Genomic DNA, 23,920 nt, shown 5'->3' on the forward strand with positions numbered 1-23,920 from the left:
GTGTGTAAATTGTCACACCCCCACATCCACGGGGCCCAAAGCGGAAAAGACGGCCTCGCTCGCTGGTCTCAGGCCACCTTCAAAGGGGAGCTGGTCAGAAGCGGGGGCGGGGGGGGGGGAGGGCGCGGGCTGGTTTTATGCGTGACCTGGAGGGGTGGGGGGTCTCTGAGTGCCGTCTTCCCAAACAGAAAGCACCCCTGGCTGTTTCCCCCGACGGCCCATCCCACGTCTGGCCATGTCCCAGAAACTGGACTTATTCTCTCGGGCCCTAGAACCAGAGAAAAGACAACGCGGAGAACTTTTCTCATGACCACTCACAGGAAATAGAGTAAAAATCTTGGCAGCTGCAGTTAAAAAGAAAACAACAACAACAAAGTCCCTTGAAGGCCCAGAAGATGATGCAATTTGCGTTTGGGCTGGTTTCAAATCTGAAGGGCGGCAGCCCGAGGAGAGGCGGATGGTAAAAATATTTCACAGACACTCTAGTTGAAACCGGCGTGGCCAGATTATTTGGGGAAGAAAGCGGAAACTGCAGAGTCCCCAGCAGCTTCTGTGCTCATGGGAATGAACGGGATTCGCTCTCACACGCCCAGGCCTGGGATCTCACAGTTCAAGGCCTCAAACCCCGACCAGCCGAGGGCCCGCCCTCCAGACCCTCTCCACTCGCTCGCCACCTCCCCGACCACGGGCCTCCACGGGACGTGAGTGATTTCGTGATCTCCCACTTAGCAAAACGAGTGTTTTCCATCTATTTTAAGCAACACTTGTTTCACCTCTTGATCTGAAAATGGAATACATCTGAGGGTGACGGCCCACCATTTTGCAGTTGGCCGTATTTCTTTCTTTCTTGGGGGCAAGTAAAATAACAGTCCATTTCAGGCTAGATTAGGTCAGATGCCACCGTAATAATGATCGTCGTAATAATATCAGCTCTATTTTGTTGTTTTTTAATTTTTTTAAAATATATCTTTATTGATTTCAGAGAGAGGAAGGGAGAGGGAGAGAGAGAAACATCAATGATGAGAGTCATTGATTGGCTGCCTCCTGCACGCCCCCGACTGGGGATCGAGCCCGCAACCCGGGCATGTGCCCTGACTGGGAATCGAACCCTGATCTCCTGGATTCTAGGTCGACGCTCAACTGCTGAGCCACACCAGCCGTGCTATCAGCTCTATTTTGAAAGGACCTCCTGTGTACTAGTCACTGTGTTAGGGCTTTGCAATTGGTATTTACTGTAACCTTCGTGAAAATGTGTGAGGATTAGCTTCCTGGGATATGTGAGAAAACAGACCGGGAGACGTGAACCTGGGAGCGGTAAGGCCTTCCCCGTGCAGGTCTAGCTGGATTCCAACTCTGTTCTCTTTCTGCTCTGTGACGTTGCCTCTCAGGAAAACCACAGCTGCCTCTTTTTACCCAACTCTAATAATAATGATAATAGTAATAATAACACTATAATGGTAACAGTAGCAAACACGGCAGTTACACACTCGGTGTGTGTTCACCTATTTAATACAACCCGCCCAGAAAACAGGCACCGGTTACCGTTCTTACCCTGATTCCACAGTGGAGGGGACTGAAGCGGACGTGTTGCCCGAGGGCCTCAGCTCCCGGTGGCAGAGCCAGCCTGGCCCTAGGCACGCAGTGTGGCCGCAGAGTCCTGACAAAGCCATCTGGCTCCCACACCAGGACTAACGCTGAACAGTAGGGACCCCCGCTCCCAGCAAGAGCTCGCGGCCCAGTGTCTGCAGGCCGGGCCCACAGTTCATTCATCGGCTTGCAGGCAGCAGATCTATTTATATCGCAGTTTAGATGTTTTCCCTCAGGTCCTATACGCCTCAGTACAGAGCACACTTTTTGTAGGTTGCAAAAAGAAATATATACTCTGCTCCTCCCTCAGGGGGGTTTGTTGAAGTATCAGGATTTAGCCACATGAAACATGAAATGATGGGGTCGAAGGGAAGGGAAGGATCACATTTTGTGCTTAACACGAGCTCAGCATTTCCTCATGTCCACAGAATCCTCGTAGCATCGATTACTGTTCTCACTTTACAGATGAGGATGCTGAGCGACGGCGAGGTATGGACTAACGTGCCCAAAGTCACGTCAGCGGTGACAGAACAGGTGGGTCTGCCTGCGGCCAGCGCACAATTTGCGGCCATAGCTTCAGGGGTAAGGGAAGGGTGGGCAGAGAGGGAGGGCTGAGCTGGAACAGAATAAAGGCCTGGTCTCTGGCGCCTGGCCTGGTCCAGAGAAGGGCGGCAGGAACCAGGACAAAAGCATGTGAGCGCCTGTGGCCACACTGAGGACAGCGGCCCTGAAGGGAGAAAGATATTTTGCAGGAGCCGGAGCAGAGCGTGGCTGAGATTTCACTTCACAACGTCAGCTCTCAAAGACCATCTAAAACCTCTGACCCTGCTGGGGAGTTGGCGGGAGGCCCTGGTAGGTCCCCAATGTCATCATTAGTGAAATGAAATTATTCAGTGACAGTGAGATGGCGCATCCGTGACACTCCTCAGATGAACGGACATTCGACCGTTAAAATTCAAAACCTGGCGAAGGATCTGGAACATTCGGTCCAGCCTTCTAGCCAGGAATCTGCTTTTTTAAAAACATAGCCAATGAGCTTCCCAGGAACGCCCGGGTGTGGTTTACAAGACGCGCTGAGTTCGAGGAGCTCTGGAAGGGGGCTTACCTCGGCCCCGTGAAGACAATGATTTAGGGCGTGGGGTGCAGCCACCCGCGTGGGCAGGAGACAGAGGGGTTACTGCAAAAACAGCCTGTCTTCTCTCGCATGGAAACAAAACAGAGGCAGAGGGAGGGCCTGGAGTCAACCAGCTTGTCTCAGGGACTATGTCACCCTGAAAAATGCAGGTCGGCGCTGGGCTTCTCAAAGTTAAGATGGATTTCAGCTCCCTGCCTGCTCCCTCCCGGGCCCCCCCGGGACCCACACCCCACCCCTGCAGCCACTCCGGACAGACCCCGCAGGCCAGGAGCTAAATCTGCGACTGGGAACAGAGCGCTGTGAAATCAATCCACCAGCTGGAGCAGAAAGTCCCAGAAACACACATTTCCTGGAAAATGACCCTCTCCTTTGGCCACGATTAACAGCGAACAAGATGCTTCAGAATCTCAACCGCGAGCAAAGCAGCAGGATTTTTTCTCTCTCTCTCTCCAAACCCCTGTCCAGTTTGTTTCACTCTCGGCGTTTATCTCTGACTCCCAGTAAAAGTCCCTTGTTAAAAAAAAATATTAATTTCCCCGTTACTGGGGCAAGTTGCTAGGGAACGGAGGCACCCGTGTTGGTGGGCGGGCTGAGGTGTGGTTTCCTCTGTGTGGTTTGTCACCTCCGTCGGCAAGGAGTCCCCTCACCAGACAGGAGCTCATGCCCCAAGGGTCTTCGATGGGTTTTCCGGTGAGCAAAGCATCTCAACGACACCCTTGAATGGTCCTCGCAGGCTCAGTTTCCACCGTCTAAATGTCCCCTGGCCAGAGTCGCCGCTCCCATGTCCTTCTGGACGAGTTCCCCCCCCCCCCCAGGGGCCCTCAGTAGCTGGGCTGCTGGCTGCTAACCCGGGACGCCTGATGACAACGACAGGTCCTCCCGCAACCCACTTCCTACTTTTCGGGGTGGGCGATAAACATTTTCACAATTTCGATGGGAACCGAAGACCCACACTCGGATTCTCGCACACCCACCCCTGCCTGGGTACCCCCGGGACCCTTCCCGTGTGGAGACGCGCGGCCCGGCTAGACCAGCTCTGTACTGAGACGCGTTAGCCCCGCGCCGTGGAGGCCTCTTAGTAGCTGAAGCCAGTTATCGGGACCCTGAACCCTTTGCACACACCACTCGCCCTTCCCCACCCTGCTGTCTGGGAGGCTCTGGGAGGCTCGGCCTCAGTGGTTCACGTCCACAAGCGCCTCTGTCCTCTGGCTTTCCGATGGGAACCCCTTACGGGAGGCCGGAGGGGGTGCCGGGTGTTGATCACCCTGCCTCTTGGCCTGAGACGCCCGGAGCAGCCTGGGCCCCTCTTCTGATGGTCAGCGCTCTCTCCAGGCTCTCCCCCGACTGCTGACAGCCCCGGTCGTTGGTCCTGTCCCCTCGCCACACGGCCCGGCTCAAGTTGCTGAAACTGCTCAGGGTAGGATAGGTTTTTGTTTTGTTTTTTTAAATATGTCGTTGTATTGATTTTTAGAGAGAAAAGAAGGGAGAGGGAGAGAGAGAAACATGGATGAGATGGAAACGTCCGTCGGCTGCCTCCTGCACGCCCCCTACTGGGGATGGAGCCCCCGACCCCGGGCATGTGCCCTGACCGGGGATCGAACCCGTGACCTCTCAGTGCATGAGACGGCCCTCAGCCAGCTGACCCGCACCGGCTGGGCCCGGCAGGAGAGTTATCTGTTGCACCTCCTGTTGAGCTGTTTTATCCTGTAATATTTACCTTGCTCTAAAAATCAGACATTTCTCGATTTGCTGTTTTTTTTTTTTTTTTGGCCTTCCTGACTGGGGGAGCTGGGATGAGCTGCTCCCTTAGGGATGAAGGACTTTGCCCTTTAGACCACCCGGGGGCGTGAGCGATGGTCAGGAGCTGCTGGGGGAAATGCCGGCCTCGCGATCTCGTCTCGCAGCCAGGAGAGGCGGGAGGGCCGCACCGCGCCGGTGACTCAGACGAAGCGCGTGGGAGGTGGGGCTTCGGAAAGAGGAAGGACCTGTCCCCACGTCCCCACTGACCAGCCTGAGGCCTTGAAGGGGCGCGGTGTGAGTCAGCCCGCCAACAAGAAGCCTCTCCTTTTAATGTTTTCCCCTCCAGCCCTGCCGTGCCGTGCCGTCGGGTGAAAAAGAGGGATGGGGCGACCGAAGTCAAGGCGGTGTCCCCCCTGCCCTGGCACACGCGTTGAGAAGTCAGGGTGGACCCCTGCTCTGCTCCCAGACGGTCAGAGGTGGTTTCACACGTCCGAGAGCTCGCGCCGTGCCCGACGCAGAGGCAGGAGACAGATTTTCAAACCAAACTGAACTGTTCTCTGCAAACAAACGCTAAAGTCTACGCACTTCAATAAGTCTTTACGTACCGGAAACTAGGAAAGCAAACACTGGAAGTGTTGGTTGAATAGATGAATGAATGAAGTAGTAAGTAAGCTTGATAGCACTGGGGGGTGAGCAGAAGAGTCTGGGACCTACAGGACCTCCTGGGGGGGGTTGTCATTTGCTGAGGGGAGCTCCGCCCCTCTCCCGCCCTTCCTCCGATTATTAGAGGAATTTATTAAGCACTCACATGCTAAGCGATTGACATGTTTTCACATAAACCTTCTTGTCCGGTTAATATGAATTTTAGCTATACTTTTCATTTCCTCTTTCGAGCTTGATTTTATATATGGAGCCAAACATGTTTTCTCCATCAAAATCTTATGGAAACCATAACGTTTTACAGAGGAGCCCATCCTGAAAATAGTAAAATCCAGACCTGAGGGCTTCCAGGATCCCAGTAACAGACAGTTCACCTCCCCGCCTTTATCTGGAGGTGGTCCCCTCACTGTGTGCATCAATCAATAAAGTACTGAAAACCAAACGGCCCCCAAATCGTGGGATATCACGGAGGGCGCACGCACGTACAAAGAGCGGCGATTCTAGTTCTTGCCCTTAGGTACTTTATGGTTGGAAGTGCTTAAATTATTAAATGTGAAAATAGCAAAGAGCAGTTAAATATTAACCAGCTGGGAACTGGCTAAACACACCACCGAAACCCAAAGGAGAGACACTGTTGTGGACTGAAGCCAGGGGAAGGCGCTTTGATGGAGGAGGCGGGACCTGAGCTGGGCCTCGAAGGACCGGTAGGAGGGAGGGGAGGGTCTCCAGACGGGTGGGCCCCTGCCGGAGCCCAGGGCGCTGCTGGCATCCTGTGTTAGAGGCCCAGGAAGGCAGGACTCTCACCGCAAGTACCAGGCTGCAAGTCCTGGGCTAACGCTACTGGAGAAGAGATGATGTCAGGACAGTGACAGGTGGCACTATTGTTTGGGACCTAATCGGAGTCTTTGTGTCCTGTGCCTGGAACAGGTGTGCTGAGGATGCTCCGAGCGATTGACGAGGCTCGTGGGGAGTAGATGGAAAATGGTTGTGAAATTTAGAGTGCTGGGTAGGTGGTAGGAGTTTAGGGAATTCACTGCTTAATTTTTGCTTATTTAGTCTATTTCCTTATTTAGTCTCGGCTTTACCTAGTGAAATCCTGTGCTCTGCTGGCTGAGGGTCCAGGAAGATCTGCTTACACAACTTATCTCCATTGGCCTCTTTTTCCCCCCCCAGGTATCCATCTTTCCTATTAGTACATAATTTTCCCCTAATATGTAATTTTAATGTAATGGGTTAAAAATTATATGTTGAATGGAGGCTTATCCCACAAAGACACAGTAAGTAAAGTAACAAAGTAAATGGACAGAGGAGCATCGTACAAGGTCTACTTTCAAATTTTGCGAATGTGCATAGAGAATTGTACTTCGGTTTTGCCTTTTTAGAACCAGAAAATCCAGTTTCCAGACCTAGATTTTCCCTGAAGACACAGTTTGACAGCGGGCTAATTACATCGAGAAAGTCTCTTTCAGTGTGAGCTTTCATTGTCTGTAAAACGAGGGAGTGATAACAAGTCCTTTAGTTTCTTTCAGTTTCATATAACAACGCCTTTTAGTTTGTTATATGTCAACGTTTTCGTTTATCCCACTTGGACAAAGGAATTTAAAGAAAGGGATGGCTCCAAAAATATTGAACGCGATTGTAATTTGGATATTTAAACACATCTGTGACGGAGATGCCAGAGGGCAATAAATAATTTTGAATTGAAAGAGAGACCTGCTTGAGTCTAGCTCATATTTGTTGAGCGAGAGAGAGAAGACACGGACTTTAGGAAGTAAACGGCTTTTCCTCTCTCAGTAGAATTTCGCAGGCGGACCCTGTTCCCTGGGGCGTCTTGGCTAACAGGAGAAGGTGCGTTCTGCCACGTGCATTCTTGCAATAAGATGTCCCTAGAGAGTCAGCTTCCTGCTTCGCCAGGTACGGTATCTATTCTACCTACTAATCCATACATACCGGGCCTGCCGGGACCCAGCTAATAAAATGGGATCGTAAAGCGCTTGACACCATCGCAGCTGTAAAAAGGCTACACGCCAGCGTGGTGAGGCCGGTCTTTCTGGTACGTACCTGAGGCCTTCGAGCGTGAAACGACGGAGTGAGTCAAACGTTAAGACTTTATTTCTTTATGCTTTCACAGACTGGAAGTCGTTTTTGCCAGCTGGCTTGCCGGGGCCAGCGGTTTCTAACTCAGTAGCAGGCCGCTTGATTGAAAACCGGCCTCCTACCTGCGCGAGTGGGCCTCTCCCCGTGAGCTCCTGCCTACGTAACTTAAGGGCTCACGCCTGCTTATTTCAAAGGGCAGGACAACGCGTTTATGTTGAAAATCATCGAGGGAAACCAATGGCTCTTCCCACCGGCAGACTCTGGAGGCCCAAGGACAACACTTGGGGTTGTGCGCAGCGAAGGCAGACGGGTGGGGCGACCGAGTCCTCTCCACCAGGGAAACAATTCCTACCTTGACCACCTTCCCGGCGCTGCTCTGTCCTTCCCAGAGAAGGTGACACGCAGAGGTGGCCTCGCCAGACCCTTGCCGGCGTCCTGGGTCTGTGACACCAGAAACAAGGGCAGAGAAGAGAGGACGTCCCCACTTTGGAAGCCCAGGAGAACGTGTAGTACTTGCTTATTTAACTCAGCCTGTTTTGCAGTCGTAAGGAGGGGTTCAGTCAGACACTGCGGAACTCCAGGTCTCTGTTTACCCTTCTGAGCACCTCCTGCTGTGGGATTATACCTTTGGGCCTGGTATTTATTTGACTGAGTTGACTGGCTGTTAGGTAGCGTCGTTTCCAAACTCGAGTCGATTGGATTCAAGGACATAAGTATTGTCCTATATTTTAGGAATGTAGCACTCGGCACACCGGGATGTGGCTTGGTAATTTCTCTCGGGCGTGGGGTTGCTCAGACGGGTTACTGATTCAGCTGGACTGCGGATGTTCCATTAGATGCTCTGATGTTTCCCTCCGGGACATCCCAAGGTCACTGCTAATTGGATGTGATGACTCACCCTCCTGAGAGGACTGAATGGGTGTGAGCAGAGTTGCCATTCAATGGAGATGTTTTTTATTGTCAGGAGGATCTGGTGGGTGGGGTTAGGAGATTCTTTCCCAGGCAGTGACACAGGGTGACGCACACTCCGCCCTGTTTCTCGGGGACCAGGTGAGGCTCCTGAGAGAGTCCCTGAAGACAACTGGGCTTCACTTGGTAGTACTCGGCTTCTGGTCTTTTTTCCTAACTCCAAGGACTGTTTTAAGTTTTCCAATGTCTGGCAGATTGTGGGACCAAGAGAAAGGTGAGCCAGGGGAAGCTGCTCAGAGGTAAGAGCTTTGATTCTATAATTTGGGGCAAATCACCTATAAAGGTGGTGGTGGTTGGGGGACAGGATATCTTTGCTGTATTGTCTTAGAGAATTTTGCTATTTTTTTCACTAAAAGTTTAGCAGCAAAAGAAACAGGTATTTTCCCACTTGAATTTTATAAATATTTGGATGTATTCAGATCTGGTAATAAAGGCATTAAGAGTGATCTTGGCTCTTTTGTCTCCAAATTGGAAGACTACTTTTTAAAAAGGTTTTATTGATTTTTAGAGAGAGAGGAAGGGAGAGGGGGAGAGAGAGGAACATCAAGGTGAGAGGGAAACATTGATCAGCTGCCTCCTGCACGCCCCCTACTGGGGATCGAGCCCACAACCCGGGCCTGTGCCCTGACCTAGAATCAAACCAAACCTTCTCCATTTAAAAAGTCCTCTCTGTCATTTTGAAGGAGACCTTACCTTTAGATGAAAATCCATGATGGTGCCACCTCGGTTGACACTAAAAGGCAGGTGCTGCTAAAATATTTTCAAGATGGCTTTCTAAGGACTTCAGAAACTTTGACCTGTTAGGTACTTTCTCTAAAGAGTATTTCTTCCGTAACAGATAAAGGTGGCGATACCAATAATACATTTCACTTAAGAACAGTAATGGGCAATGCAGAGTCAGGTGCTGGGAAACGCCTGACTTGGATATGTGCCGACGACCACCCATGAAATAAATTTAAATGTACCAGCAACTCTAATGCACGCAAAGGCCTAAATTATCTAAGAGTCCACGGTTACCAGATGAGATTCAAAGTCAAAGTTAACGTTTGGTAGATAAATCTAAACACAATAACTTAGGAAGTGCTAACGTGAAAAGAGATATTCGAATACTAGGCAACTACTAATCAGGAGAAGCCTGTTTAAATGCGAAGACAAAAGTACTCCTAGAGGTCAAGTCACAACCTAGTGGTACATCTACCAGGCAGACAGAACAGCGATAAACTGGTCTGTGTGTTATAACACAGCCCCGGACTATATAAAGCAAAAGTGGACGGAATGAAAAGTTGAGATGGACAAACCCAGCCTCGTAATTGGGACATTTTAACTCATCTCTCCCACTAATTGAATTGTGTCCGGCGAAGTCAGCAATAGAAAGAAGTCCACCACCCGATCAGGACACCTGATCCAGGTCATATTTTTAGAACATCTTACCCAAGAGCTGCAGAATATATATTCTCTACAAACACACACAAAAAGATCAAAAGCCCAAAACATTTAAAAAAGGTTAATCGCCTATAGGCCTTGCCAACAGTGTAGTCCATGTTCTGGGACTACTGTGGTCCCGACGAGTGTGTCAGTTGTCAAGAAGGAAACATCATTGCTGAAACAGGATCTCGGGAAGGTCTAATACCAATACGGAGGTGTGCCGTCTTCTGACTCCTCATTAATCACATTAGAAGCTCTGTATGAAACGAGCGTCGCTGAAGTTATGCCACTGGTTTAAATAAACGTATCGCCAAGATCAGTGTCTACAAAATTCCCTTTTTCCAGTAACTTTCAACAAATCATGCAAATTATGTGCATGTGTGTTTGTATCCCTTTTGTCTCAGGAATATCAGGATAGATAAATGGGTCTCTTGATTATGGTCATCTCAAAAGCTGGTTTGGCCCTCGCCGGTTTGGCCCGGCGGTTAGGGTGTCCCTACCTCGGTTGCAGGCTCGGTCCCCGGCCCTGGTCAGGGCCTGTGCGGGAGGCAGCCACTGAATGTGTCTCTCTCACATCGAGGTTTCTCTCCCTCCCTCTCTCTCTCTCCCCCTTCCACTCTCTCTGAAAAGCAATGGAAAAAATATCCTCAGGTAAGAATTAAAAAAAAAGAAAAAAAAGCGGGTTTAAAAAGATTTGCTTGGTTTGTGCATATACAGTATTTTCCCTTCATATACTTAAAGTAAATTGAAAAAAACACAGACAATAATTTTATATTATGCAGGGGTACAGCTGTTGCTCATATCCCAACAAATGACTGGGGAAAGCGCGTATATTAATATTCCCACACCGCAAATTAAAAACTCCTCCTGTGGGCGTCCGGGCAGGGTTCCTTTTTCATGGAGAAGAATTCATTATAGTGAAAGGAGAAGTTCTAGGCATTTAGTAACCCTTGGAGCAGAAGTGGTTTTCAGTTCACAGAATTTGTTTTTTAAGGTTTTGCTATATGGTAACTCCTTGGGTAGAGACAAGTTTTATTTGCGGGGTGGGGGGGTGGGGGGAGGGAAATGTATGTGGTACACGGTTTGCCTAATTGCGAAACCGAAATCCACAGAATAATTTCTGAAGAGGTCAGACAGAACCTGTAGCCCCCTTAAACTTGAAACTCACGCCGTCCATGTGATGGACGAGTAATCATTCCCGTTCTGCAAATGCAGGAACCGAGAAACCCAAGTGAGGCGTCTCACCCGGAGCCAGGTTATGCTAAAAGTATATACATTTTTTTCCCCTCCGCATTATGTCCTGTCCCCATGGTGGACCGTGAAGTCCCTGGTCATACAACATACCTGTTTGTGTTGCTCGAGCAACACCCGCCTTTGGCAAGAACATTTAAGCCGGGTGGGACCGGGTTTCCTTGTAGGCCCTTGAGCCTAAATTCTGTACTGAACTCCCGAGTCCCCTCGTTCTGACTTGGACTTGTCATGACTCACTTTTCACACCACGATCGGTTTCCTGTCCTCCTACCTTTTTGTGAGAACCAAGCTGGAAGCAACCCCCCTGGGTGACAGACTGGGTGGCCGTGCGCCAGGGGTGGTGCCCCCAGAAGGTGTCTGCGCAGGTGCCCAGCCCTGGACAGCCCTGGGAAGGGTCTCCATGGGACTCTTCCCCCGCGTCTTCTCCGAGGGTCCTGGGTGGAAGGAACAGAACAGAGAGAAGGGGTGTGAGGGGTGCGCGACCCTCAGCGGCCTCAGGCGGACCCGCCCTGACCCCCTGGCCTAGCTCGCGGCCTCTCCGGCTGCAAAGCGCAGGTCAAAGGACCTGTCAGTTGGAGAGTTAGGACAAGTCCCCAGACCCTGCGCGCAACCTGCCGCCTCCTACCCTCGGCCCTGGACCTGGGGGCTATTTCTAGGGGCCCTGGCTTCAGGGGGCGCCCTGGGAGGCCTGGCCTGACCCCCCCCCCCCCTCTGTGCGTGCGTCCAAAACGCAGGCCTCGCGGTGCTGCGCGTGCAGGAGGGTCTGGGACGCGGCCTCGCATGCAGGCCGGTGGCCCTGACCCCGGCCACCCGGGGGCCTACCTGGCAGGTGCAGGTGGGGCGAGCGCTCCTGAGCCGGGGTGGGGTGGGGTGGGGTGTGGGTGGGGGGTGGGGTGTGGGTGTGGGGTGTGGGTGGGGGGTGGGGCTGGGTTTCACACCGCGGGCCCCAGGCCCTGGCTGCAGGGGCAGGACGGGGCCCAGCTGCCAGGGCGCAGCCCCCCTGGCAGAAGACGCCCCACGGGCGCGCGGGGGCGCGGCCCTGCGTGGAAGCGCCGCGGAGGGAGGCCGTTTTCGGGGCGGGGGCGCGGGGGACGCGTCCGGGCGGGGGGGGGGGGGGGTCGCGGCGCGGTCGGGGGCCAGGTGCGCGCCCCGCCCCGCCCCGCCCTCGCCCCGCCCACTTCCTGGTCGGCGGCGGCGGCGGCGCAGGAACCGGGGCCCCGGGCGGCGGGGACACGGGCGCGCCCGCTGCTGTCACAGAGGCCGGCGGGCGCGCGGCGACAGGGGCACCTGAGCGCGGCCGCGCCCGCCCCGCGCGCCCCCCGCGCGCCCGGACATGTGACCATGGACAGCAGGACGCGGTGAGTGCGGCTAGGCCGCGGGCCCGGCCGGTCCCCCGGGCGCCCTGTCGCCGCCGCCCCGCCCCGCGCCCCGGGGCCCCGCGCGCCCGGCCGCTGCGCCGCGGTCCCGAGTGGGGCCCCCCGCGGCCTCCCCCCCCCACCGCGGGACCCGCGCCTGGATCTGCGCGGGGAGCCCGCGAGCCCGATCCCCTTAGATAGTATGTTCACCGGCTAGATGGAGCCTGCAGCCCAGGTCCCTCGGGAGGCCCGGGGCGGTTTCCATGGGGGGGGGGCTTTGCGTCCTGGGTTGGCCCCCCCAACTAGAAACTTAACTTGGCAAAGAATTCCTCCTTTCTTCCCTTGCCCCCGTTTTCTCACTCCCTGCCCAACCCCCCAACCCCCCCAGGCTTTAAAATAATGAATATTTTTTTACATACAAACGTGTATCTGTATGACTGCGAAAGGCTTCTTAAGTTTCACAGGGTCGCGTAGGCAGGACTTAATTTTTACACCTAAGAGACACGCTTAAGGAACACCGGGGCAGTTCTGTAGTTTAAAGTGCTTTTCTGCAGTGTCCTGACAGGGTGGGGGCAGGGGGCGAGCGGGTTAAAAAGCACCCTCTTGGAGGTTCTTTGGATTGTGAGAGGGGAGGCCACCCGGGTCGGACCGCCGCCTTGGGAAACTGTTAGCAGCGGGAGGGCTGGGGAGCCGTGTATTTACTTGCAAATGAAATGATAGGGCTTGTGGTCACTTCCTGTTTCTAGATTCTTGCCTCGTAATAAAAATTCGAAAAAGACAGAGACTGTCTGTTTAGGAGCCAAGCGGCGTCTTGAAGGAAGTGGCCGCGGAGAACAGCCCGTGGGCTGGGACGCTCCACGGAGTGTCTCCTGGTCCCCTCGGCAGGAAAAACTGAAATAAATGAACATGTTGGTCACGTGGGCACCGTGGTATCAGACTCGAGAATCTCTTATCTTGGGCAGAAGGCGATTAAAACAGAAGTCTGTTTGGAAAAAGAAAGCGTCTCAGTAGATTTCGGTTCACCTTTTGAAACTAAGCCCACCCCTAGGCCCAAAGTAGGAGAGGCTGGTGAAGAAGTTGGTCCTGTCCGAAGGGAGCAACCATTCCGTTCCTGGTGGGAGAACGGGCATGGAGCAGATGTGGGACTTCCCTAAAGACCAGTGACCTAAAACTAGGCTTTTCCCCTTGGCCTGGGCGGCTGCGTGTAGCCCGCCGCTTGAAACCCGCTGAAGCTGAGCAGTTACGTCTCAGGAAAAGTGGGAGGGAAGCATCCCATTTAAGGAGAATTATGAGCGTCTGGGGGTGGTCTCCACGGGGCAGGTGGAGCCAGGTTGCTCACGACCCACCCATACATCCCCAGCCCCCAGAGGGCAGTCTGGGCGGGAGAGGTGGAGGCGCTTGGGCACACGTGGCTTTCCTTTCCATTCCATACGATGAAGACGGTGCTTTATATTTACGCGTCACTTAATTCCCTTTTAAAAAATATGTCTTTATTGATTTCAGAGAGAGGAAGGGAGAGGGAGAGAGAGAAACATCAATGATGAGAGTCACGGACCGGCTGCCTCCTGCATGCCGCCCGCTGGGGATCGAGCCCGCAACCCAGGGCCTGTGCCCTGACCCGGAATCGAACCCGTGACCTCCTGGTTCATAGGTCTGCGCTCAACCACTGGGCCACGCCGGCCGGGTCATCGCTTAATTCTTTATAAAGTACTTCCAGATGTATTATCTAATTTATAATTCTCACTGAGGTTATTCTGGGATGCGAACAGGGCCCTTTCTAGGAGAAAACACAGGCTCCGAGGTGAAATGTTTTGCCCCAAGTCTTGGAAACTCTTGAGCCGCAACTCTCTTACGTTGCTGAACTGGGCCGGGGGGGACACCCAAAGGAAACCCACACCCGTGTCCCTGCCGCATGGTGGTCGTAGAGTGACCAGGCATCTACTGAGGCAAGAACAAGGTTCATTCTGAGACGTGTGGAAAGTATGGGCTTCACAGAGATGCGTATTTATGTCACAGGAAGTAGATATAATGAAGTTCTTTCTCGTTTAGGGAAAACCCGGAAAGAACCTTCGACTTGGTATTGAAGGTGAAATGTCACGCCTCCGAAAATGAAGGTACGTGTGTGTCGTCTCGGTTCCTGAAACAACCACGTCTGTCACAGCAGGTGGCCTGTGGTGTAGGCCCCCGGGGCAGGAGAGCGTCAGGGTCGGATTTCTGAGTGTTTGACGATCCTGCACCCCCTGCCTCAGGTGGCTGGGGGTGAAATAGGTGCCAGGCCTTGGCCCTGAGCTTGTAGAAATCACGAATGGTATCTGTGCGGCTTAAATTTCCGGGCTGTGTGAGGCGAACATTTACGGCACAGCCTCACCGTGGTCGATGGAGTTTTGGTGGAAGGGCTCACCTTTCATAGTCTTTCATCCGTCATCGGAAATTTAGCTCCTTTTTTTAAACATCAGTGAAAATTCTCCTCCGGTCCAGCGGGAGCCACACCAAGTCCCTTCTTTCTTTTTGAAAAAAACATGTTTTTATTGATTTTTATAGAGAGAGAGAGAGATAGAAACATCCATAATAGAGAAACATGGATGGGCTGCCTCCTGCGCGCCCCCTGCTGGGGATCGAGCCTGAAACCCAGGCCTGTGCCCCGACCGGGAATCGAACCAGCGACCTCCAGGTGCGTGAGTCGCTGCTCAACCACTGAGCCACGCCGGCCGGGCCCAATTCCCTCCTGATGTTTCCGGAATAGCCCCTTCTGTTGGAACCACACCACTAGCTTAGCACTTTCGGAGGGAGGTGAACAATCTCGTGGCGTTGCTGGGAAGGGTTTCAGCTGCCGGTTCTGTAAAACTTCCTGAAAAGACGATAGCCCTTCAGTAGGGGGACTTTTGTCAGTTTTCCCCACTTGTGTCACGTAGGCGTGTGTGTTGGGGGGAGAGGGCTGGGACTGTCTTCCTGCTTCTTGCCTCTTCCGTGTGTCCTTGCGCGATGTCTTTCCCCAGGTGTCTCCGGTGTGATTTCCCTGGCGGCGTGCTCGGACCCTGGGTAGTGTGCTGAGTGCGGGCCTGTGGAGACGGGCCGTCCGTTCTTGGTGCAGAGTCAGCTGACACTCTCAGCTGTGGAAACTGGCTGGCAATTATATGCTTTTTTTTTTTTTAAGCAGTTATATGCTCTTAGGCCATTTGGAGCTGCGCACCTTAAAATAGAGGAGCCCAACCCGGGTGTGGCGACATGGGCATGACTAATTTTAGGTAGGAAGTCACACGCACCCCTGGCTCCGCCAGCCCTGCCCGCTGCACCGCTGGCACCCAGGGGTGACTTGGTTGCTTTATTAAACAGCTTCCCGATACCGAAGCAGTGAGCCCAGACAAAGATGTTTCTGCTGCTCAGATGACTGCAGGAGGGGAAGTCGAACTGGAGCCCGAAGCCTGATATGACGAGGCTCTGGGGCTGAGCTCCCAGGACAACGGTGACAAACAGGAACTGATCCTGGGCAGTGGAGAGAAGCTGACTGAATAGAGGGGGCGAGGTGATGTGTCCTGAAGGGGTGAGGCCATCCGCCGCTCTGTCCCCAAGCGTCTCCGAGCAGCAGGGCTCCGTGGCATAGTCTACCTTCGCTCCTCTTTTCCCCTCACTCGGACTCATAAACCAACTAAAGGCATCGCCCACCTCCCCCAGGACCACCTGGGGCTTCAGGGGGTGAGTGGGCTGGAGGTTCAGAGACCCTGGCTTCAAGCACACATCCCAGGAGAGACTGGGGACTGTCGCAGTTTTGCTCACAGCCTTCGAAGTTGGACAACAGGTGGCTCCAGCGTAAGAGGCTCTGGCTGGAGTCTAGGTTGGGGTAGGGGTCACGCGGGACAGGGGAGCACCGTGTAGGGACCCTGGGAGCCGCCCCCGAGAGCAGAGTGCAGAACCCAGGACGGCCCCTGTCCTCTCGGACGCAGGCTGAAGCAGGGTGATACGAGGACCAGCGGCCTTCGGGGCACCGCGCTGTGCCTGCGGCAGGGCGATTGTGACCTTTCTGTAGGGACTTTTCAGCGGTTCGCTCCTTTCTCACTCCCTCTGCCCTTTTCCGTCTTCTGGGAAAGAGTCTGTCCAGTTTTATTTTTTTTCCACTTTGGCCTTTTATTATCTTCTTGCCCTTTGACTGCTCATGTTGAGACCACTACTTGTTAGAAACACATCCGTTGGTATCTTAACAGTTTATCCAGCCTGGTGAGGTTGCAGGTGCAATAAGTGGTTAAAATAAACAGGTTGGGCCTCTCTGGAGGTTGCGAGGTGTCCGGCCTACCCACGAATTCCATTAATGAGGCTGGTTGGCGGCAAACCCGAAAGGTCTTTTAAAAGCTAAACTTAACCGCGTAGAAAGCATTCACGACTTTTCTTCTCTTGATTGTGATTTAAATAGTATGAGCATGACTAGTACTTAGAAAACATGATAGTTGTATTTTTTGGTCCTTTAAAACGTAAATGCTACTATATAACTATACTTTTTCTTTTTTACTTTGATAAATATTCAAGGGACAGTGTTCAGGAATTATTAAAGTTATTAGAATATTCCTATTTAACTGTGAATAAAACCTATTTATTTAGTTCTGGCCGGGTTGCTCAGTTGATTAGGGCATCCTCCCGATACGCCAAGATTGTGGGTTCAATCCCAGGTCGGGGCACATACAAGAATCAACCAATGATACATAGATAAGTGGAGCAACAAATAGATGTTTAAATCTCCCTCCCTCCCTCCCTCCCTCCCTCCCTCCCTGTCTCTCCCTTTCTCCCTCTCAAATCAATAAAAAAAGTAAAATCAAACTATTTCAATTAGAGTCTGATATATGCATCAGTTTGTTTAAAGTAGGAGATATATATATATAGTAGGAAATATATATATATAAAAAGGAGATTTTATATATATATATATATATATATATATATATATATATATATATAGACACACACACATCTATATAATTTGCTACTGTTTAAAGGGACCTAGATGATTTCCTTATGCAGTAACAGGCCTGAAGAACAAAAATGTGTAAATTAGGATGCTTTTGGGTACAGATGTAAAGTCAGTTTGGATAATAAAAAAGTGTCTAGTTCACAGAAGGAGGTCACAGGAGACCCAGGTTCGTTCTGCGTCTGGGCTCTGCCGCCGTGTCCCCCGGAGGCCCAGACCCCCGTGGCTCCGGGACGGCTGTCAGAGAAGCTGGCTCTGCTTTGTGGCCGGGAAGTTTCTTCCCCAGAATCCCCCAGAGCCTTGGATCCCAGGGACCCAAGTTGGGACAGGGCCTGGCCGTTCCTAAAATAGTCGTTGGCTGTGTCGCCCGAGAGGGGTGAGTGGGAAGGTGACCAGGACTGATTTACTCAACACCTGGCAAGGGGTCGATGTTGGTAAATCTTTGCATTTCTCAGAATATTGGTTTATTCTTTGCTGACTGCCTGACCCAGCGGAAAATACGATGCTCGGGGTAAGCTTGGTGTATGCTGAGATCGGTAACACTCGGAGCGCTCCTCCTGTCCCCTTTTTCATAGGAACATTTTAAGTTCTTTCGCTTATCCTGAGTAATTCAGGTCATCAACGCCTCCAGAGGCGAATGATTACTCACTGCGTTTTAGTGTGTGATTTGTCGCGGCGTTTGTGGTTGACGTAGAACCCGATACAGCCGGCTCTTCTCAAGGCGACCGCCTTCGTGTGACCTACGTGGGCTTGTTTCAGAGACATGACGTGAAACGTCTGGAAAACAACACCGGGAAATGGTGCCCCGGAGGGCCCCACAATTTAAAAATCGCCCTGAGGGGGTTTGGTAGTTTCCCCAGCGTGTCTCCTGGTGGTAAAATCGGCTCCGGTGGTCTCCGGCGGGCCGAGGGGGACGTGGATGTTTCCCTGGCAGGACCACCTCCCGCCGCTTCTGTTCCAGCGGCCCCAGCGGACGTGCCAACGCTGAGGTCACAACGCTCCTCCTGGTGGCTTTCCAAGCTCGTGGCTGTAGTCACTCCTCCTCGCCGTCTTTGCCGCTTCCCAGCAGCCCGGGGAGCGCAGCCGGCAGTGGGGCCTCGCCTGGATCCTGGTCACGGAACCCGCTGTCCCCCGCGTCGCCCCGACTTTCCCCAAAGCCATTCAGGGTTTCAGAGAAACAAGAAGTGACTTTTCCTCCACGGGAGCCGGGACGTGGTGGCTCCTCTTTCGGTTTCCCCCCAGGGCCGTGGCCCTGACACCCGTCCGCGCCCTCCTCTGTGTTTTGGCGACGGCTTCTCCGGGGTCGCAGGAGCAGGCCGCCCTGGGGGTTCGAGAGAGGGCACGCCCGTCCCCAGTTTGCACGCGGAGAAGCCGAGGCGCGGAGGAACCGAGAGACCTCCCCCAAGGCCTGGCTCCGGAGTCTGTGCTTTAATCGATTGCCTCGTAGAAGACTTAATCTATTTTTTAAAAATGTGCTGGCCTGTGGCCTCCTAACCTTGCGTGAGCTCAGTGTCGGCTGCTTCGTGATCACGCGAGGAAATGGGGAACACGCTGTATGGGGTACAGGTGTTTTATTTATTTATTTTTTATTTATTTATTTTTTTAAATATCTTTATTGATCTCAGAGAGAGGAAAGGAGAGGGAGAGAGAGAGATAGAAACGTCAATGATGAGAGAGTCATTGATCGAGCCTGCAACCCGGGCCTGTGCCCTGACCGGGAATCGAACCCCGATCGCCTGGATCCCAGGTCGACGCTCAGCCGCTGAGCCACACCCGGCCGGGCTTTTTAAAAAAAATTTTTTTTTCCAGGTGTTTTATTTTATTTAAAGGGATGCCGTGTCTCCCCTGAAATGAAGGGAGTATAATTCCACGTAAAATGACCCCTGAGCTGGCTCACGAGGGCCCTCCTACCCTTTTTTTAGGCTTTATCTCTCCATATTTAGTTCCTCTGCCATCTGACCGGTCTGGTTATTTATTAGTCGTTTTCAGCCCCTCTTTTCAGCCGGTCTTCCCTCCTTTGGTCCTTCCTCTCCAGCCAGAATGATTTCTCCCAGGCACACGTTCCTCTCCGCTCCCCACGTTCCACGTCCGTCAGCCCCGTCCCGGCCGGCGTCGGAGAGGGCGTCCGTCTCTCAGACGTGTCGCTCGTGTCCGCAGTTCCACTGCCTCTGTCTCTGCTTAAATCAGAACCGTAGGCCAGCGAGTCCCGTCAGCCGGCGTCCCCAGGCCGGTGCACAGGGGCCGAAGCCCGGCGCGCACGTGGCCACGTCCCGTCGGCAGAGGCGCTGATGACAGCGGTCCCCTGTACTCGGCCCTGGCTGTGTTCGCGCAGAAATGTCTCGTGTTCAGCACGTAGACGTGGACCTGTGTCTGAGTGCCTGCTGGCCCTGCTTTGAGGAAGCTCTTTCCAAACCTGCCCCGATTTGTTAATTTTTATCTTGAAGGGAAAGCTTAGCGCAGTGTCTTGAAAGTCTGGGGAATGGATGGAAAGAAGAAATTGGACCTAAGCGCGGCGCCGGGCCACGGAGCGCGTGAATGTCCATCAGATCACTTTTCAGGGTTGCAGAAGCGACCCTGAGCGTGTCCTTGTGGCCGCAGCCGGGACCTTAGACGAACAGGCCCATGTGTGGCCCGGGCGGGGCTGTCTGGGGACGCCCTCCACTCCCACTTTCCCGTTCGGGACCCGCATCTTGGCTCCCCTCTCACGGGATTCGCGGGGACAGTCACTGCCCACGTACGTGTTTTGGAGGCTGCCTTCAAACCCGCGTCCGCCCGTCCGCGGGTCCCCAAAGCCAGCGAAACCCTGACATTCAGAAGGTAGAGCTTTGGGGAATCACACATGCGATGAAGTGGTTAAGGGCCCTTCGCATGTCGCCCAACCTGGGAAAAAAACCTGTGAGTGAAACGTGGCCGCCGGGTTCGGGCTTTAGCTTTACGTTCACCTAAGAGCCCGTCCTGGCTCCCTGTCCGTCCACACGCACGGGGGTGAACCCGAGTCCCCGGGACGGAAAGTGTCCCCTGTGTACGTGGGCTGTCGAAGGAGGGAAAACGTCTGCTTTCTCACACCTGCCGGCCGGGCCCGGCACGGAGTGGTTTTGTAGAACCGTACCTTTGAGATGGGCTGTTTTTGTTTCACGTAGAAAATCTTGGAAGTCCAGCTGTACTTTCTGTTTGGCTTCGGACGGCACCCCCCCCCCATGGGGCCGCCTGCAGGTGGAAAAAGCAAACCCGACCTCAGCGTGCGGGATCTGTCGATTGTGACTTTGATAGGGGTGCTTCGGAGTTTATGTTCTTTAATCACCCCATTATTGTCTCCGTAGGTACTCTTATGGGTCACGTGTGCTGGGATCCAAGGTGACCCCGGGGTTTTTCAGGCGAATGACTACCCCCCCCCGCCCCCCCCCGCCCCCCCCCCCCCCCCCCCCCCCCCGCTTCCCGTTACCTGGGGGAGGTGTGCCCGGCGGCTGCTTTCCCCGCAGTGCCCAGCCCAGCTGGAGCTGCCCGGGGAAGATTCTCGCCACAAGCGCCGTCCAGGCTGCTCCGCCCAAGGACACGTGTTTTAAAATTACCCCCCTTCCTTCCCACCACTTTGCAAATAGCCATTTCTTTAAGTAGCTGGTGCTACCTCATGGATTTATCTGATGAAAGTTATTCAGAGTGATATGTGAAAACTGACCTCAGGGGAGCATTTTAATTTTAAAGAAAGCCTTGGAAACTTGAGTTAATTGTTAGGAAGTTCATCTCTTCTTCTTTATCTTTATTTTTTTTATATCTTTATTGATTTCAGAGGGAGAAAAGGAGAGGGGGAGAGAGAGATAGGAACATCAGTGATGAGGGAGTCATCGATCGAGCCCACATCCTGGGCCTGGGCCCTGACGGGGAACCGAACCCCGATCGCCTGGATCCCAGGTCCACGCTCAACCGCTGAGCCACGCCCGGCCGGGCTCGCTTCTTCTTCTTTAAACTTTTAACCACTTTCTTGAACAGGTGAAATCTGTGAAAGAGGCCATCCTTTGCTCTCTGCCTTGTGGCGGTTACACTGCACCTTGAACCTGGTCTCTGTCACCCTGACTTGTGCTCACCCCTGGATTTTAGGTTTTTGAGGACAAGCACCTCTTGGGATCTCCTGTAGGTTTTTGGAGGGTGTCCTCCATGTGCATGGTGTTCAATAATTATTTAAGTGAAACTCTGTTATTAAAGTGAAATTAATAACAAGTGGTGCTGTATCTCCATGGCCTATTTTAGATTTTTAAATATGTGTTCAAAAGATTTAATGTAACGAACTTAGGAAGGCTATAGATTTTTATCATCACAAGCAATGGGTGGTTTATTTAAAAATTTTTTTTCTTTTTTTAAAAAGGACTGTTGGTAAACCACAGCCTCTGTAACTTAGTAGGCAAAGCTAGTGAAGATCAGATAGAGCTCTTTCCTCTTTCACTTCCTTCTTTCTGTCGTTTGAATCTGAAAATAAAAGCGTCAGGCTATCATTTGGGTACATCTGACGGTCTGCAGACATAGAAGTGTCCAGAAATTAGTCATTTCAGAAACCATTTCGTCTTGGTCTGGTAGCAGGCATGCACCACACTTCGGATGTTTCGTGTTCAAGCAGAACATGAATTAAAATCAAGCAGTCTTTTTTTTTTTTAATTTTTTAAAAAATAGATCTTTATTGATTTCAGAGAGAGGAAAGGAGAGGGAGAGAGAGAGAAACGTTGATGAGAGAGTCATGGATCGGCTGCCTCCTGCTCGCCCCCAGCTGGGGATCGAACCCCAATCTCCTGGATCCCAGGTCGATGCTCAACAGCTGAGCCACGCCAGCCGAGTTGAAATGCTCTCTTTTTTGGGAAAAGTTATGCTCTTTCCTGTTTTGATGGAGAGTTCCCTTCGAACCTTTTCTCTTCTTCTAATAATTCAAAATTACTCACGTGTTAATTACTTGAAAATTTTATTTAGGCTCCGACAAAACCTGGACTGTGTGGGTAAGAGTGGGCCGTGACTACGAACGCTGTCTTTTAGATGCGTGGTGGTGGAAAAAATGGGAGAACCCCTGTGCTGTAGATTTAATTTCAGTCCAGCAATTAACCTAGAAGCAGGATTCTATCATTGACACAAGTCTCCTTTTTATAGGCAATTGTATAAAGTTTACATATTTTTTTCAAACACATTTAATTTATTTAAGAACTTACTCTACGCAAGTCCTCAGCAACAGTGTTTCTCAACTTTATTCAATCACGACAGACACAGAAAACGACATTATCCGTATGAGCATCTGGGCGAATGGGCTTCATGCTGCGGTGAGGCGGTGACCAGCCTGGGTGACCGTTATAGATTCTCACTGTTCTCACCCATTGGAGATCCCATCCATTCATTTTTCTTTTCTTAGCTCTTCTACCTGGTCTTTTTTTGTATTTATAATTTTATTCTGTTTTAAATTACACACTGGTTTCGGGTGTACCGCTTAGTGGTGGGACAATCCTATACTTTAGAGAGTGTTCCCCTCGATATTTTCGGTAACCCAGCTGGCACTATCCGTAGTTATCACAATATGGTCCACTGCGTTTTTTACGCTTGACTTATTCCCCGTGACTGTTTTGTCACTCAATTTACATTCTCAATCCCTCCACCCCCTTCGCCCAGCGCCCCCACCCGCCCCTCTGGCCTCCAGCCCTTCTCTCTGTGTGTCCGGGAGTCTGTTTCTGGTTTGTTTGTTTATTTTAATCTTTAGAGCCCACCTATAGGTGAGGTCGGTGGTACCTGTCTTTCTGTGACTGGCTCACTTCACCGAGCACATACCTGGTCTCTGTGTCACCTCTCAGTGCCCGAGTCCTTCCTCCTTGCGGTCACCCTCCCTTCTGGGTCATTTCTACGTTCCCAGAACCCGTCTCTCCTAACCAGCTGGTTTCCCAAACATCCAAAGCGTTCTGCTGAGTTTTTCCGTCTCTGTGGTCACACACGTACTTGTTCCGTGGCTCGTCTGTCTGTCCCATCCCTTCATCCACCCAGATGTACAAGACGTCCTTCCCAACGCTGAAAGGAACGCAGAGGTGACCCGGCCCAGACGTCAGGAGTTTTAGAATCTCACTGGAGGGGAGCAGCGTCTGTAGGGTTATGACATCTGGTAGCTTTGGGGCACGTTCCAAGCCCCATCTGTAACTGCTCCTCTCGGTAAAAGATGAAATGCCGGATGATCTAGTCGTTATAACGAGATAGATAAAGTGTTCATTGGTTTTGACTTCTAGAAGGCCCTGGGTTGATATCCGCGCGGAATGCGACCACTTTAATTTGAAGGTTTGTTTATTAATCAGGAGGCAAGGAGAAAGGGCTGTTCTGAGCTGATGGAAAGTTTGGATCACAACTGGCCTTTGGCTTTACTAAGATTTTTTTTTAAATTTTTTTTTGGTGTATGTGCAATTTTAGGAAGTTCTCCAGGCCCTTAAAAAATTACCCATTCAACCTTTTTTTTTTAAACGTATTGCGTGGGTGAGCTGAGTGTCAGGCTGACAGGCAGCCCTCACTTCCTGAAGGTGCCCTTTTCCTGTCCCGTCAGCAGCGTGTCAGGAGAGAACCAGCTGGGCCAGCTGGTGTCCTGAGCGACAACTTGCTCTGTTACTGCCAGCGAAGTAACATCTAGCGGCCCAGTGGCTCCAGCTCCCCGGCCGGATCCTGACCTGCAGCGGGAGGGGCTCCGCCCAGCTCCAGGCTGTGTTTTAGCCTCAGGTTACTCTTGCTGAGGCTCTGGGTGGGGCC

General features: G+C 52.3%; 1 protein-coding gene across 2 annotated transcripts in view; it reads left to right on the forward strand.

Annotated features, from left to right (window-relative positions):
• Positions 1 to 12,084: 12,084 nt before the first annotated feature.
• DENND1B (DENN domain containing 1B) overlaps positions 12,085 to 23,920 on the forward strand; it is an 86,564-nt gene continuing 74,728 nt past the window's right edge. For both annotated transcript variants that reach the window (XM_081124087.1, XM_081124088.1), the window contains exons 1-2: positions 12,085 to 12,222; positions 14,269 to 14,333. In XM_081124087.1, the coding sequence (XP_080980213.1) occupies positions 12,206 to 12,222; positions 14,269 to 14,333 (82 nt within the window). In that variant the 5' untranslated portion in view covers positions 12,085 to 12,205. The remainder of the gene's footprint in view (positions 12,223 to 14,268; positions 14,334 to 23,920) is intronic.

This window comes from Miniopterus schreibersii (assembly GCF_964146895.1).
Source record: "Miniopterus schreibersii genome assembly, chromosome: 21".
NCBI lineage: Eukaryota > Metazoa > Chordata > Mammalia > Chiroptera > Miniopteridae > Miniopterus > Miniopterus schreibersii.